The sequence below is a fragment of the Clavelina lepadiformis genome, chromosome 1, assembly GCF_947623445.1.
Source record: "Clavelina lepadiformis chromosome 1, kaClaLepa1.1, whole genome shotgun sequence".
Taxonomy (NCBI): domain Eukaryota; kingdom Metazoa; phylum Chordata; class Ascidiacea; order Aplousobranchia; family Clavelinidae; genus Clavelina; species Clavelina lepadiformis.
Genome location: NC_135240.1, coordinates 5,492,848 through 5,510,321, shown reverse-complemented (window position 1 = coordinate 5,510,321; position 17,474 = coordinate 5,492,848). Strand labels below are relative to the sequence as shown.

General features: G+C 36.7%; 3 protein-coding genes across 3 annotated transcripts; 2 read left to right on the top strand and 1 right to left on the bottom strand.

Moving 5' to 3' along the window:
• The first annotated feature begins 1,201 nt into the window (after positions 1-1,201).
• Positions 1,202-3,379, top strand: LOC143446678 (uncharacterized). The gene is made up of 6 exons (XM_076946434.1): positions 1,202-1,392; positions 1,563-1,712; positions 1,907-2,065; positions 2,326-2,456; positions 2,686-2,839; positions 3,165-3,379. Exons 1-6 carry the CDS (start codon positions 1,347-1,349, stop codon positions 3,320-3,322), a joined length of 798 nt encoding a protein of 265 aa, XP_076802549.1. The 5' UTR covers positions 1,202-1,346; the 3' UTR covers positions 3,323-3,379.
• Positions 3,380-5,450: 2,071 nt separating this feature from the next.
• LOC143446647 (2-(trimethylamino)ethylphosphonate dioxygenase-like) lies at positions 5,451-10,439 on the top strand. The gene is made up of 12 exons (XM_076946389.1): positions 5,451-5,593; positions 5,819-6,640; positions 6,743-6,929; positions 7,635-7,768; positions 7,903-8,119; positions 8,327-8,402; positions 8,505-8,555; positions 8,788-8,921; positions 9,071-9,263; positions 9,575-9,697; positions 9,782-9,886; positions 10,020-10,439. Exons 2-12 carry the CDS (start codon positions 6,535-6,537, stop codon positions 10,125-10,127), a joined length of 1,434 nt encoding a protein of 477 aa, XP_076802504.1. The 5' UTR covers positions 5,451-5,593; positions 5,819-6,534; the 3' UTR covers positions 10,128-10,439.
• A 3,596-nt stretch (positions 10,440-14,035) lies between these two features.
• LOC143446671 (uncharacterized) lies at positions 14,036-17,039 on the bottom strand. The gene is made up of 7 exons (XM_076946423.1): positions 16,883-17,039; positions 16,579-16,728; positions 16,250-16,408; positions 15,609-15,739; positions 15,207-15,360; positions 14,657-14,857; positions 14,036-14,132 (listed from the first exon to the last, which is right to left on the bottom strand). The coding sequence occupies exons 1-6, from the start codon at positions 16,926-16,928 to the stop codon at positions 14,700-14,702; spliced, it is 798 nt and encodes a 265-aa protein (XP_076802538.1). The 5' UTR covers positions 16,929-17,039; the 3' UTR covers positions 14,036-14,132; positions 14,657-14,699.
• Between the last annotated feature and the right edge of the window lie 435 nt (positions 17,040-17,474).

The window sequence follows — 17,474 nt, the reverse complement described above, 5'->3', positions numbered from 1 at the left end:
TAATTCTACAGAACCTTGATGATGTAAAAATATCCTTTTCACTTCAGACAAATTGGACGGTCAATATGGTAAATGATGACGGAACTCCCATCGTATAACCTTTGTCGTCATGGAAACAACATAATTCAAAGTTGTTTCCATGTTTGAAAACGTCAAATAAGTCTACGCTTTGTTTGGTGAAGTTTAGACGTAGAAAATGCTTTTAAAAAATTGCTTTAAAATACTTTTGTCAATGTCATATTGAGTTTGCTTCAGATAAGCTTTAAGTTAATTTCCGCTACAGTTATTGTTGTTAAATCGACCCGAAAAGTGATTGTACACGATCAGCGTTTTGAATAGTTTTCTTTGTTTTAATTGATTGATGGAATCTTTTCATAAAGTCGAGACTTGGGCGGGTTTGATCAAGACACGTCACACAATTTCCGAAGCAAGAAAAACGTATGGTTCGTAAATAGCAGACTTGAAGGTAATCACGAGGTATATTTTTTCACCAAATATTTTGCAGAAATTCGCTTCAACGTTCGAGCGCCAGCGGCTATGACGTGATTTTGCCGTAGTAGCTGAAAACGATGACTCATATTAACTCGTATTTAGTCGGGTGATCATGCACCTTTGCAGAATCTGCCCAAACAAAGTTATTCTCTGCAATTTGAAATAAACCTTTATCTCTTTTCTTGCATTTTTCTTAATTCCGATAATTTTTGGCATTTTGTAAGAAATAATTTGATTGGCAAAAAATTAAAATTCAACAATATTGGAACGAGCAAGTGTCATAACAGGTCACGTGGATAGCAGCATATTTCAACCGACTCATGACGTCATAAAAATCTCCTTTTTTCTTTAAAAAGTTTTTAAAAAGTCTTTGTAGTAAAAAAGTGTAGCCCCTCCAGCATCCTTTACAACGTTAGCCGTCATAGAAACAGCAAGACAGCAAGAAACAAGTTGTTTAAAGATATTTTTTGTCCCTTGCTTACAATAAGTTTAATATAAGTTACGTTAAGACGATAATTACCAGACATAACCAAAAAGTTTCAGGTAAAGTTGATTAGACACGAAAAGTAGCCTAACTGGGAACGACCAAAGCTTGCAGCAGTTTCGTTCAGCTTTCGTCTTCTCCTCAAGTTAAAAAAAAAAAAAAAAATGTTAAAGTTAAAGTTAAAGTTAAAAGTTTCGTATTCTCCTCAAGTTGAAACTGCCCAGGGCAGTTTCGATCAAATTAGGTTGCAAACTTTCCTATATAAATCGGAGCTGTTTAACTTCTTACTCATTCTGTGCAAGTCGTTTCGAATTTGCCACTTACTTTTTGTTCAACTTGAAGAAGATTACAAGAGCTACATTAAAGAAAGATGTTGAAGACAATAGCTGCCCTGTTCTTGCTATTTGTTGTTACTGGTGAGATTTGTGCAATGTTGTGAAAATGTCTATAGTACGTATATATACTGAATACTGTATTGTTAGCCTTATCTTTCTTTCAAAGTAATATCCATTAATTTGAAGCGGTAGGCTGCTCAAGCAAACTGGAGTAGAAATTTTTATCTTTAATCAACAAAAATAAATTACAGGCGCGAACCAAGAATGCAGAGATGCCGGCGGAGCTTGTCTCTATTGGCCGACCAACCAGTGTATGGGAGGGTGGGCTGACAAAGACGACTCCGAGCGAAATTGTACCGGAGGAAACCACTTCAGATGCTGCATGGGTTGCGACGCTCAGTGTAAGCTTATTTTCGATCTTTGCTTGGTTCAGCATTTCACACGTCACTTTCTCATCTCATGTCAACTTTTCGTGTTGTTAAATCTGACGGATTTCGTTTCTAGGCGATTTATTTTCATAAGCCATCAAATAATTTCTCATAAATGGTTGGTTTAGATTTTCTCTAGTTAAGCTGATAAAAACTACCTGTCACAGGCATGGAGGATCAAGAGGACTGGAGCGTTGACGACGAACCCTGCGAAGAAGCGTTGGGCACCTGCCAAAACTCGACAAACTTCTGCAATGGCAAATACGAGGATGGATTGTGCGGTGGACCAGGAGATAGAAAATGCTGCGATACTAAACAGGAAGGAGGTAAGAGAGGGGTTTTGGATTATTTAGTCTTTACTTGTTGCATTATGTTTTTCTTGAGAAATACGGTTGCCGTGATATTTTGAGTAGGCATTTCACATGATGCGGCTCACTAAGTTTTCTTAAAATTACCCCAATTTATAGTCGGCCTTCTCGTTACAATTGATACATCACAGCCTAGACATTTAAGATTAAACAATGTTTTTTTCACAAAAACGCACAAACCGCAAGTCATGAGCAAAAACTTACCTATTATCTCACAGATTGTCAGTTGGTTGAATACGAACCAACAGCAAACGTGGTAGGTTACGATGACGTTGAAATTCGAATTCATCCAGATTTTGTCGCTTCTCTCGATGCAGTGGGAGACGCCGCCAGGTACTGCGGGGTTAAGGTAAGCTTCGACACCGTGGAGAGCTCAGTCCTAAGAGCTTATTAACGAGCTTTCAGAGTTTTGGACGATTGTTGTTTAATATATAGAACACCCACTGGCAAAATGTACTAATCACAACTCACTCATTGTTTTATTTGCTGTACGGAAATGGTATGATTTTATTTCTACATTTCGTAATATTTTGCAATAAAGTTTATCCAGCTGAATTTAAAGGAAAATTGCTTTTCAGGTCAGGGTTGTGTTTTCCTTCCGCAAACGTCGATTCATCAAGAACAGAAATCCGAAAATTGATCTTCCCAAATATTCCAACTTCCACGTCGGCCATGCAGTGCACGTTTTTCTTGAAACCATCGATGGAATTTGCTTCGGAACTTGCATTGCAGGTCGGTTATTGCTTTCATACTTTTTGCGATTTTTTAGATACGATATAAAAAAAAATTTTTGCAATTGAATTGTTTAGAATTTAGTTTTCGCTTTTTTAAGTCAGAGTGTACAACACTATAAAAAAGTCACATTGTTTTATTTTAAGTTAAATGTTAAGTGTTATGAGCATGAATATTGATGAAAGAACATAATCTAGAAAGACTTGGCGGACAAAGTTCATTTAAACTTGCTTTTTATGTGAAATGACGATCAAGTAGTATTAGTCAATATTTGCATATACATTACAATCTTAAAAAATACATTTCTCGTGATGTCACAAACCAGACGCGGAGAAACCAGGCGCGGGGTGCTTCACATATCGTCTCACATTGGCGGGCTTGAACTGGGGAGGAAGCGAACTTCCTTTTGACATCGATGACGGATTCAACAGTGACGTCACCAACTGGAAAAACCTCTTTCGAGAGCTCAAAGATGTCTGCTAAATCGAAACCGTAATTCGATGTAAAATATTCGACAGGAATGAATTGGCAATAAATAAAAGCTTAAAACGATTGAATATTTACGTAGTCAGAGAAATGTATAATGCAATAGACAGCTGTAAAATAAGAGAAATTATTTTAGTCAGACATTTAAATTCATAAACCTAAGAGGCTCCACCTACCAATTGTCAACTGTGATAATATTTGGCGTGCCACTAGTTTAAAAATAGTGTAACGAAAAACCCAGCAAAAACCGCGCAAAACATACAGTTTCTTTTAAAATAAAGTTACAAAAGTTTAGCACAAATATTGCATGTTTTCAGATAAGTGTGTGGCGCCACCTGTACTGTAACATTTCTATTGTAATTAGTGATTTTTTGGTAAGAAATTTTTCCGTGCTTGCGCACTATTTAAAATGATGTGCGCTTAAATCGGCATGCACATGCAGTCATATAATCAAATAAAGTACAGTTGGATTTTACTCACATTCTTACATCATGCCTCTTCATTTTAAACGCTTGTATAAGGCTGGGATAAAAACGACCTTTAAGGAGTCATATATTGTCAAAGTTAAAAAACAATAAATCGACGACATCACGCGTATCAAAGCTATTGGATACGTTACAAGTATAAAGGGGTCATGTCCCAATTCAAAAAGATAGGATTTTCAATGCAAAGTACGTTAAATCAAGAAGCTACCATCGCATAACTACATCATAAACCTATCCTGAATTTTGGCTTGCAACGAGATCAAGGTTATGACTGCCTACAGTCTTAATTTGAACAGAATCCATGTACTCAGTTTTTTATAACATCTACCTAAACTTTACAAGTTTTTAGCTTAAAATTTTAAGACAAATACTCCAAAATACCAAAAATTCAAACCCACACAAAACTTACTACTTAGCTTAGACCTGGAACCAACTATCGTCAAAACAATAACAAACTAGTCCACATCGACGTCAAATGCGCATTGGACCGGAAAATTTCTTACTTTATTAATATGACGCATTGAGTGTGAAACCGTAACAATCGCCATGTTGCCGGCTGAAAATTGTCTTTCTATTGGGAAGTGACCGGTTATAGGGGAAATTTTTAATCCAACTGTCCAAGGTTAAAGACGTTTGCATTAGAACATACCAACTGAAAGTGCAACATGCGCAGAAGCTTTGCAATCTTTATCCAAAAGAGCTCGAACACTAGTCAAACAGAGAAAATTTACAATGACCGCTAAATGGCGTCTGGCGCACAGACATCCTTACTTGCTTTTTTATGCGGTTTTAAGGCGATTTTATGCAGTGTCAGTTTCCGGACTATCTTTAGAGCGCTCGCAGGAAGGTCGACGGAAGCTTAGTGAAGAGGCGTTCGAATCCTTAAACACTCTTAAAAACGACTTGTCTTCTGCCGCATTGGGAGTGATTGACAAAGAGTTGCCATTTGTCCCAGAAACTGATGCAACAATTCGTTTCCCGTCGGGTAGAGAAACCGCCGTGTTCTTAAAAGATCTTTCTTCGATGACTAAGCAAATGGTTTCTTCTGTTGGTGATGACGAAAGCATTGTGCATGATACGTTTCTCCAACCGGAAAACAGTGACGTGCTTGATAGTGATGTTGTTAACCGTGATTTTTGTTGTGGATGTTGATGCTGCTGGTGGCGAGATGTTAAAGATGATGAAAATGATTCGAATGAAGGAGTATCTACTCAACCAACGTCGTTACCTGCACTTGACTTGAGGAGGTCAGAACGCATTCGAAAAGCTGTAGATAGGCTAGATACGGCGTCGTTCCATACTTTAAGTGTTTACTGATTTGCAGGACTCTTTGCATAATACCGTATGTGCTGTAGTCTGTATTCAATATCTTGAATAAAATTGTTAGTTTGTGTTTCAATCCGATGTGTTTATGTTGGTGATGTTATCCCACACTTTCCGTGTAATTTTGTAACCAGAGGGGAAGAATGTGATAATTTTTGGTTTTCTTTGACCAATTCATACATACATGTATGCATGCAAAATGCAAAATGCATGGGTATCTGACAGTTTGTCGTTTTGACTTCCTTCCCTTACTAATTGTTTATTTCCGGAAGCATGTGACGCTTCTCTACTCACTGCGGGTGTTCTTTAGTGCAGTCGGAACCTGTAGCACTGCATTTGGTTGCCTTGCTTGTTGTGGCGAGCTCTTTTGCTTATTTACTTATTTATTGCTTTGTCGATTCTTTATTTGTTTTATGAGTGTAGATACCGGAATTGTAAGTTTAATAAAGCATATGTTAAGGTTAGTAACGATTTGGTTTATCACATTGCACTGGATTGTTATTGCGTTGTGACGACAAAATCAGTGAATCATTCGATTTTGTCAGCAACCATAGCAATGTATAAGCGATGTGCTGTTCACAACGGTCCGATAAATTGCTTGAACGCTTGTTAGCCCTTTCATGACTGCAGTTTCAATAAATGATACGGAAAAGTTTAAAATTTCATGACGATTGTGTTCATGTAGATGCGGTGAAGCAACGAAAAACAACGAATCAAAGCTTACTTCTTCTTGTTGCAAAGTCCAACACCTAGCCAGGCTGATCAGCACCAGCAACACGTACAGTCAAAGCCTTTCGAGGAAGACAATGAAGGAGTGTGCCCCGCAGTCTAAGCCGGTTATTGCAGGGAATTAACCTTTAAACATTGTGGAGTATTTACTTCATCATCTTATTGCGTATACCTAATAATTTGCTCGGTTACATAATGGCAACTTTGGTCCAACAAGACCAAAATCCGGCTCCATTTTCAAACACACGTAGGAAACCGTGCTATGAAAGGAATTTGGAAAACTGACAGTCAATGAAGGTGTAGAGTTGAAGGACGAAGTTAACATTTATGGAAATGTCATATTTAAATGGAAACAAAATCTTCAATTACAATTATAACTTTAATTTTATAATCTATCGCTCGTGTCATAAAAACACGAACATTTGTTTTACGTCACCAATTCTATGACTTTATACGTAAGTTTTGTACATAAAAAGAATATAATCAATTGGTCGGGTAAAACAATGATGACAGACATTCCATGCTGGGTGACTGCCATTGACGTTGAAACATTTGTTGACTTGGACACCTTTGGTAATGTGTTGCAGAATATAAGGGTTTGGAATCATCAACTTTACTATCAATTTTTAGCATTTGCTTCTCTTTGTAGTCAGAATATACTTTCAGCGTAACATGCTTGTGAATAAAACACTATCTACACTAATTCGCAATGTTTGCATTAGAAGGAATTTTTGTCTTTCACAGAAAATTCTACGCGAAAACTTCGGTGTAAAATGCGGTGAGTTAAAAATTCTGATGTCAAATAAAATTTTCGAAACATACTTTTATGTTTCGGAAATATTTTTCTACAGAAATATAATAATTATTTTCCCAACCCCAGGTGTATATGCAAAACAATCAAAACCGATCCACACGAACAAGGAAAGGTTTTTACAAGCCTCTGCAAAATCGCTGAAATCTGAACGATTGGGTTCGATGCTTCAGATCAAAACGGAAATATCCAATGTTCGTGTTTTACCGGATAAGACGGAACTCGTGATTGAATGGATGGACGGACATGAAAGTTTGTAAGTAGAGTAATATAGAAATCCAACACAACAACGTGGTAGTGGTCGCTCGATAAATTTCGACATGCATTAAATATTTCATCCAGCAAGACTATAATTGTTATTATCAAATGAGGATTTTTTTATCATAAATGCGACAGTCTGATTCAAACAATTCAAAACTGTTGGAGGAATTTTATATTATTTTCATGAATGCTAAAGTAATTAGATGAGCAAAGGAAAAATATTCAAAAATACTGGATGAAGATCAACCCATTTCTAGAATAAGTCTAGAAGCGGTTTGAGTTAACAATGAAAATCGTAACTTATTGCTTAGATAGAATTATTCAGGCTACTATGAGCTAATCCTAGTGATGACGTAATTCAGTTCTTATTACAAAATCGTGATCTCTTTATATAACACACGATTCATGTAAGAGGATGGTTTTAGCAGCCGTGTAAGAGTGAGTTATCACCGATTTACGCCAAACGTGAGATGTGTCACATGCGTGTGAATAATTAGGATTTATAAATATTAACGCAAGTATCGGTTTTCGTTTTGGTTTATATGACATAACACGTGTCATGTGAAAAGTTATTTTATTGAGCATACGAGTTATATGATCGATTTATCTACAATGTTTTATGCGTAAGTAAAATTAAAAAATCCTCATGTAATTAGCCCTTTTATGGCGTGTTATTATACGAATATATGAAATTGTGCAGATTTCAAGCTTCTTGGCTTCGTTTTCATTGTTTCTGTCCGTCCTGCTACAGTTCAGCTGATGGCCTCTACAAAATTGACATTGAACGTTTCAAAAAAAACTTGACTATTTCCTCGACTTCTTGGAACAAGTCAGGTGATGAGAGACCATGTCGGGTTGTCATGGTGATTTGTGACAACGCGAAATTTTAAAAATTTTTTGTTACTTTTAGATGTTTCTTTTTCATATATTTTTTTGCCAAAACTCTTTTTACAAAACTTCAATTTCAGAACAAGTTTTAAAAGTTCATTTTGATAACGATGTTCCAAGCAATCACGTGGCTCTCTTACCTTACGATTGGTTGAGGGAAAACTGTTATTGTGACGTATGTCTTAAAGAAAAGCTTTCTGATGGTGACGTCATAACAAGAAATTCCCAAACACCAAAGAAGATGCCGGTCGTGGATTATGACGAAATTAAAGATAATCCTGACCAGTTTTTGTTCGAGTGCGCATCAACCGATGTCGTCATCACATCAAATGTTCTTTATTTTGAAATTAAATGTTAAAAACATTGGAAAGCCGAAAATGTTTGAAACCTTAAACTATACAATACAACATATATTTTAAAAATACTATAACAATTTTCAACTTCATCTATTACCATCAAATGCCACCTTCACCGTAAATTTATTCATTCTTTTCTCTACTGTAGTTTTATGCATCACACTTTCGAGGTTGGTTACTGCAAGGTCCTCAACTTTCCAAAGGAAGATGAGCTGTTTATGGAGGTTGTGTGACGTCTTAAAGTTTATTTATGCATAAAACTTGTAAATTCGATGTTTGTAAAAACGAAACGAAAAAGTTAAATGAATGAAAAAATCTTTCATTAGTTTGCGGAATCGCTGGGTCCTGTGGAAAGCAACCCGTATGGATATTACAACGTAAGTTTAAAACGTTGCTGTGAACAACTGCGGTCGGGCAGTTTTGTGACAGTAGCAACAGATTTTATTCATATAAACATGGATTACAAAAATGAACATTAAAAATGTTAATTAGATTTTTAAAGGAGTAGATTTGAAGCAAAAATCTATAAAGCTACGCTAGATAATTAAAATGTAACGACCGCATTATTTAACAGTCGTAATATTTTCTAATGGTTGTTGACAACATAAGGGGACTTATTTTGATGACGTAAAAAACACCGGAGCAGTAGACAATGTGGGACAGACCAACGTTGACTTGCCCTTTCATCAGGATTACCGCTACGTGGACACTTGTGGTCAAACTATATTGCATAATTGCATCAGGTAATATGCAGATACATTTTCATTCTTGCGGCGGAGCTGTAAACTTTTAATTTAAATCAAAAGTTCCTCTTGAAGATGAAATGACAAAGTTTTAATTTTTTTCAGACATACATCAGCACCTTAATAGTGACTCCTTGGTTACTTTACAGATTCGACGACTGTGTGAAAGGAGGCGAGAGCATCATGGTCGATCTGTTCCAAGTCGCCGAAATTCTTCGCGATGAATCGCCGGAAGATTTTAAAGTTCTGACCAAAGTTCCGGTGATTTACGAGAACGTGAACAGCAACAAGCGACATTTCCAAATCCAGAAAACCCACATCGAGGTCGACTATAACGGCAAGGTGGTTATGGGGAACGAAAGTAGCAACTTCACCAGCTATGTGCGCTGTTAGAGAAAGAATATACTGTTGAGTAATAGACGGGTGAAATGTCAATATTTTTCGATTCTTTAAAAATTTTCGAAGTAAAAGAATTGCAGCCGGGAATATGTTGTCCGGTGAATGAAAGATGATGATAGGAATTGGGTGTTGTTGCGTACAGGCTATCAGATGCTGAAATATTTGGCGAAAATTTTGTTTTTTCCATACAATTATATCAGTATCTTTCAAAAATATGGAAATGCGATACAAACCTGAAATTTCAATATTTTAAGGTGACGTCGTGCCTATGGTCAGGCGACCTACGACCGAGGCTGCAGGTTCGTCAGAGTGACGTCACAAGATATTACAAGGCACACAAGAAGTTGTCGGAAATCATGAAACGAGAAGAACTACATGTATGTTGAAAAACTATAATATTAAGTTATTCAATTTTATGTGATGACGTAGAGTGCAAATGACGTCATATAATGATGTCATAGATTCGATTCCGACACGTAACCGGTAGTTTGGTTGCCATGAACAACAGGAGAATGGTTCACAAAAGGACACAATTTGAGAGCAACGGAGGCGTTCGTCATTTCAAAGTATATGAAATAATCAATCAATGAAAGATATGAAATAAGTCTAAACAATGTCGTAATTAAATTTCGAAGCACTTTGGGCCTTTTTAACACCTTATATGAGCTTAAAACAATTTAAAATTTCTTGTTTTTGAAGCAACTTAGCCTCCATACCGCCTTCATGCGGAACAATTACATGCTGCTTGCGAAGAAGCTCGGCAGAGTTGTCAGTCCCCCAATGACTGGGAATGGTTCATTTTTCTGAGATTTCTATGAAGTTTTATCAATTCGTAAAAACAAAAATGAAACAAAGCTTAGCAGATATATGGCGATTGTTTGATTAAATGTTTAATATTAATATTTGTTTTCTGCGTCCATACTTGACATTTTCCTGTGGCCGTAAGTCGTGCAATTTTATCGGCAAAACCACTGGATGTAAAACATTTTATGCTCCCACAGAAATGCGTGTATTATAGTTTGTTAATATATATATGCACAGTATATTTATCATATATATGTGTTAATATATGTATATTCAAGTTTTACAGTGTATAATTAAAATATAGATATCACTTCATGTAGGTCAGAGTTTTTGTTGCGCTACCACTACATACCATTTCGCTTATTCTTGCCAAATTATTCTTAACAAATTTAAAAAGCAATTACACACAATCAGTGTTGTTTAGGACCAAAGCATTCTCTTAAACTTCTCCAGTTGTCTCTAAAAATTTAAAATTTTGTGTTACAGCAGAAAATTAGCAGTTAGTCTTTAAAATTTGCAGTTTCTTTAAACCTCTTAACGGACGCTAAAGTCGAAGCTTAAAACATCAATTGCATAATTTGAAATCAATAAATAACTTCCGTGGCGGCAACAACAACCGCCAGAGAGAAACCAGACAATAAAGACCCTGAAGATTTGGGTCATCATAACCAGACATCATGACGTCATGACGTCATCAAATATTTCAAACACGAAAGTTGTTTGCTGATTTGTATTCTACCAGCAGATAGTCAGTGACAAAGTAAACAGATTTAAAATAACTCGCACAACATGGCTTAATTTAAAAAACGATAGATTTGTCTACATGGAAAAAGTCTATAACTTAATTAGAACATAACTACTCAACACGGTAGTAATTTAAGATGTTTCATGGCCTTGTAAATGTTGTATTAAACCCACTGCTGCGTAATATATAAGCTTGTTCAATACTTTTATGAAAACATAAAACTATTTTCCTCAATGAGGATTAGGTCACGATTCCGGCCTCGCTTTACTAGAACTTGTAGCATAACTGCATAAACAGACACTTGGAGTCCTCTTAATTCTTGTTGCCTGGAGCAACAGGGAAACCACCTGAATAATAATAATCTAGAAGGTGTGGTAAAAATTATTACTGTAAGTTGTTTTTATTTCACGACTGCCCATCATTGATTGATCGGTTATAATTTTATTTTATTGCCGAACAATGCTCAGAAACACACAGATAAGCTCAACCAACGTCGGGTTAAATTAATGGTGTTGGCCGGAAATTTGGCATCGAATCGAGGTGACGTTTTAGCAGACGTCTTTCAGCTCTCTCAAAAGTTTCTTCCAAGCGGTGACGTCACTGTTGAATCCGTCATCGATGTTAAAAGAAAGTTCTTTTTCTCCCCAGTTCAAGCAGAGTTTGGTGAGAAGATTTGTAAAACAACTCGCACCCGGTTTTTCAGCAGCTGAATTATGACATCACAATGAGATTATTACAAGCAAATACTTTAAAAAGCAACAAGCACACTAAACTGTTTCATTATGCAGACAAGTTTTTGCGCGATTTGATTGGCAGATAAATCGAGGAGTAAAACTCAAAAACAAATTGGCCTTAAATCAAAGAATAGTTGAGAATAAATAAGCAAGTAAGTCATTCGCCAGAGAATTTAAAGTGGTAAATTAACTAAACCGGATGTCCATCTCCATCTTTTATGAAATCATTGAAGATAATCCAGCATTGATGTGTGACGAAAACGCTTTCATTGCTCACCATCAACATTGAGTGTCCCATTCAACTTTCTATGACTGGACTGTCGATGGTTGTAAGTAATAATAGAAAAATATATTCACTAGGTTTGTATTTTGTTCTAGGTTTGAGTGCGTGCGAAGTACTAATCACACATTTAACTTTTCGACACAGGTTAATGTGGAAGTAGGCCCGTATACGACACGCACATAGCGCGTTAACCACGAAATTATGTATGTGCAGATGTTTTGTTCGAGGCGTATCGTTCCGTGTTTTCCTTGATGCTTGGAGTGTTGCATTTTGTTCTAATTGCTCGTAGTTCTTTGAGTGTTCTTATCATGATTTTAGCAAACACGCCACCCCTTTTTCGGTCTGTTATAGGCGGAGTTGTGTGCACGCGCTGATTAATGTGTCCTTTGTGAATGATTTGCAATTCGAGAGGTTTGGAAACTCCAGGTTTGAGACTCTTTCGAGGTTTGGAAACTCCAGGTTACTTTAATCAATGAAAAGAAATCGTAAGTTTGGTTTCATTATATTCGCTTATTGGCTTTCGTCAAGCATTTGCACAATTTATTTGAATTTTAATCGGTTGAATGAACTCGTAGTTACAGGTTACTCTAGGTCAAAATGAACCAACATGTGATGTCACTTTATTCGCGATTTCAAGTCAAACAAAGACGCAGCCGGGACTGAAAGTTGGCGGTAAAGTTTCACGAAAAATAAACTTTTAATTAATGTAGAAAAACACATTTCCTAAAACCACGAGACAGTCTCGTCAATAATTGCTTGTTCGTGAAGTTTCAAAAGTCACATATCAGCTCTCAAGCTGGAAACGAAACCAACGATCATTTTATTCCGGTCGCTCGTAATTGTTTTGGCTCAAAATAGCATCGTTAATGATTTGAGCTTATGCGCCAACGGTTAATGTTTTGATTTCAATGTGCAACGTGCAATATGCAATATGCATTGCGCATTGTGCAACGTGCCTTAGGCATTGTGCAATGTGTTTTATGCATTCGGCATTGTGCAATTGCCTTCTTCAACGATTTTTTGCAATTTTGACAAAATTCAGATTTTTTTAGTTTTATCTGAGTCATTTCATTATTTTTTTGGCAAACAATTTCCAATTTTTGATGTTTGATGTTTCTCAAACATTTTAATTTAATGGTTAATAGAACATTGTTCAATTGAGGTAGGCTTCTAGTCAAAAACTAACTAACTTGGAATACGATTGAAATCAACAACTGATACAGGACGAGATTTAGAATTACCCGAAATGATTTGACATCTCGACAATGTGAAAATGTTTACAAGACTCAAGACTCAATTTGAAAGAAGACAAAGTTTTTGGTTATTTCTCGATATATTCTGACGCCGCAGTCGTTATATAATTACACTGGGCAGAATGAAACGTCACTGAGTACTGAAAATATATCCGTCATGCTTTGTTGTGAATAGTTATAACAGGTGCATTGTGCATACGTATTCAGATTTTAAACGATCGTATCAAACGCATTAAGGTAGGGTCATTTACAAAACATCCTGAAATGTTAATTGGTTTGGTCACACACATCTTTTGGCCTAAGATAATAATTAAGAAGTTAACCTAACCGAAATTGCCCGAGGCTTTTTCAGCGCTATATTACAAGACAAAAACTAGATATTTCCAAGGGCAGAAAATTCGTGATTGCGTGAGTCTGCTTCGAGATTAAAGTTACCTGTGTAAACACCGAAGTATTATAATATAATATAGACCTAATGCAAGAACTGATGGCAGGTCCCCTTTCTGCTTGTCCCTTGCTATCACTTAGCATCTTTTAAGCGTTTGTTTTAATCTTTTTATTACTGTATTTGACACCTTCGATAAATATAAACGTTGTGGTTGTCTTTTGCTGGGGTTAGTCAGTGGCTGGCTGTGACCGATTAAATGTGGCTTTTGTAAAGATCATCGGTTTGTTTTATTACGGTGAAGACGCTACACACTATGACTAAATAGTTGTCTATACTCACAAAAGGGTGTTGCGGTTCGCCATAAACGTGAAATTTTAGCCTGGCTTCATGAACGAGAGAATTCTCGTTACAACTGTAACATGAAATGTTCAAAAGCATTTCCTGTCTACATATTTTTATTGTTTTTAACCGGGTTATTACTTTTTGAAGAACAAAAATCAAACATATATCATTTCTTTACACGATAGTTTTTGTCCATATTTTATTTCCGATTCATCTTTAACAAAACAACACACAAATCCGTTCAACCAAGGTCGGGTTATATTGGTTCCACGACATATGGCCGCGGGAAAGTGGCCGCGAACAAACTCACCGGGGTCAACTGAACGTGACGTAAATTGACCGCAGACAAACTGACTGTGACATAAACTGGCCGGCGATCAAATTAACCGTCGATAAATTGGCCGGCGATCAAATTAACCGACGACAAATTGGCCGTCAAAAGGTCAAAATTCTAATTCACTATCTAGTCACTTCTGTTTATTTCAATAAACGTTTCAATGTGTATTGAAATAAAAAACAATTTTGTTAAAAACAAAGGAAATAGTTACAAACAAATATTTACTTTACATATCATATACTACCGAGTTTAAAATTTTGACCTTTTGACGGCCAATTTGTCGCCGGTTAATTTGATCGCCGGCCAATTTATCGACGGTTAATTTGATCGCCGGCCAGTTTATGTCACAGTCAGTTTGTCTGCGGTCAATTTACGTCACGTTCAGTTGACCCCGGTGAGTTTGTTCGCGGCCACTTTCCCGCGGCCATATGTCGTGCTCCCGGTTATATTAATGTTGGCTGCCGGAAGTTATGCATCGAATCGCGGCGACGATTTAGCAGACGTCTTTTAGCTCTTTGAAGAGGTTTTTCCAAGCGGTGACGTCACTGTTGAATCCGTCATCGATGTCGAAAGGAAGTTCTTTTCCTCCCCAGTTCAAGCCCGCTAATGTGAGACGATTCGTGAAACATCCAGCGCCTGGTTTCTCCGCGTCTACGTTGTGACATCACAATCAAGTTATTTCAAAACATTCTATACAAACTACTACTTGATCGATCTTTTAAACAAAAAACAAGTTTAGAAAAATAATCACGTTTATATTGATGTTTATATTGATATTGATGCCCACCACGTTTATATTGATGAGATTCTTTCATCAACATACATTCAAAGCATAAATGACACTTAACACAATTAAACAATTAACAAACGCATGTAATTATTTTAATGTACTGTGACAACTCGCATTTAAATAAAGAAGAAATACGGAAAATCTTCATTAATGATTAACTGTCGTATCGCATCTAGGATATCCCAAGCAAGCATGAAAGCAATAACCGACCTGCAATGCAAGTCCCGAAGCAAATTCCATCGATGGTTTCGAGAAAAACGTGCACTGCGTGGCCGACGTGGAAGTTGGAATATTTGGGAGGATCAGTTTTCGGATTTCTGTTCTTGATGAATCGACGTTTGCGGAAGGAAAACACAACCTTGACCTGAAAAACAAATTTCCAATGAATTCAGCTAGATGGACAAGCTTTATCCACCCATATTTTAAAATGAACAAATGTAATCATGTTTTTGGAGCGTTAAGCCAAATAAGCAAAGAGAAAGTTATACTTTGGACAAATAACCCTAAAAATGTTCGCAATTCGGCAAAGTTGAAACAAACATCGGTCAAAAATACAAGAGCTTGCTCCTAAGACTGAGTCATTAAAATTCTTTCAACGGTGTAAAAGCTTACTTTAACCCCGCAGTATCTCGCTGCATTTCCCACTGCATCGAGAGAAGTCACAAAATCCGGATGAATTCGAATTTCCACGTCATCGTAACCCATCACTTGTGCTGTAGGTTCATATTCAACCAACTGACAATCTGTGAATAAACACGTTTGACAATATTCATATAAAAATCTGTTTTAATAAACAGAGTGTAATATTAAAAAGCGTTAGTATAAATACACTGAATCGAAGCTGATGGTGGCTGAACCGTTTTAACCAAGTATATAGCAAAATAAAACAAGACATAGGTTGATACTCTGAAGTTAACTTAATTTTTGATTCTTCTACACGGCAAACTTTCACAAAAACAAGCTTTCTTTTTAAGGTGTACTAAGAATGTGGTAGAAAGAAGTAAAGTAAGAAAATAGTACTACTTTCTTAGTACACCTGAAGAAGCAAGCTTATGTTTGCGAAAGCTCAAAGAGTAGCGAATGCTGAAACTTTGAATAACAGAAGAATTTGGTGAGTCTGATCGTTTAAACATCGTGCATGAAAATTCCTACTCAAAATATTACGACAACAGTATAACTTAGAAAAAACAAATAAAATTAATGCAACAGGTAATATTATATACAAGTAATAACACATACAATCGCTCTCTTACTTCCTTCCTTTTTAGTATCGCAGCATTTTCTATCTTCTGGTCCACCGCACAATCCATCCTCGTATTTGCCGTTGCAGAAGTTTGTAGAGTTTTGGCAGGTTCCCAACGCTTCTTCGCAGGGTTCGTCGTCAACGCTCCAGTCCTCTTGTTCCTCCATGCCTGTGGGAATTGTATATTTGCAATGAACGTTTTAAAAGTATTGGCTGGTTTATTGAAAATAAATCGCCTAGAAACGAAATCTATCAGATTTAACAACACGAAAAGTTGACATGAGATGAGAAAGTGACATGTGAAATGCTGAACCAAGCAAAGATCGAAAATAAGCTTACACTGAGCGTCGCAACCCATGCAGCATCTGAAGTGGTTTCCTCCGGTACAATTTCGCTCTGAGTCGTCTTTATCAGCCCACCCTCCCATGCACTGGTTGGTCGGCCAATAGAGACAAGCTCCGCCGGCATCTCTGCATTCTTGGTCGGCGCCTGTAATTTTTTTTTTTTGATCAGTGAAAAAAGTTCAACAGCAGTTATGAAACTTACTTGGGTACAACTGTAAATTTATTAATAGTTTTTACACATTAAGTTGAATTTAACAAACAGTCCTAAACTTTCCGCATAACATTTGCATACATCCTACCAGTAACAACAAATAGCAAGAAAAGAGCAGCTATTATCTTCAACATCTTTCTTGAACAGCTCTTGTAGTCTTCTTGAAGTGAAGTAAGAGTTAGTGGCAAATTCGAAATGACTTGCACAGAATGACTGAAGCTTCACACGACTCCCATTATATAGGGGAAATTGTCGACGAATCATTTGATCGAAACTGCCGTAGGCAGTTTCGCTTCATGGAAAGATTCGACACAGTCGAAGTGAAACTGCTTCAAGCGCTGCTGGTTGCTTCTAATGCTGCTTAACGCGTTGACTGATTCATCATCCACCAGAAATTTCGAGTTAATTCTGGTATTTGTTGTGCAGACAATAATAATATAATAGATGTTACTACAACATCAAAAGCAGGAGCCTAGCTCCACATTTAACGGCGGAAAATAAAGATGTTTTGCAGAATGTGGCCACTGCTTGGAAAACAAGGTAACTGTCATAACAACATAATCAATATCAATCCCGTCTGTATAATTCTGTATTCGTTATTCTACCGTCAGTGTCAAATGTTTGTTGAAGCGTAACAGCTTTGTTAAACGCTTCGATGTTTTCCACAAAAGTTAAGGCTC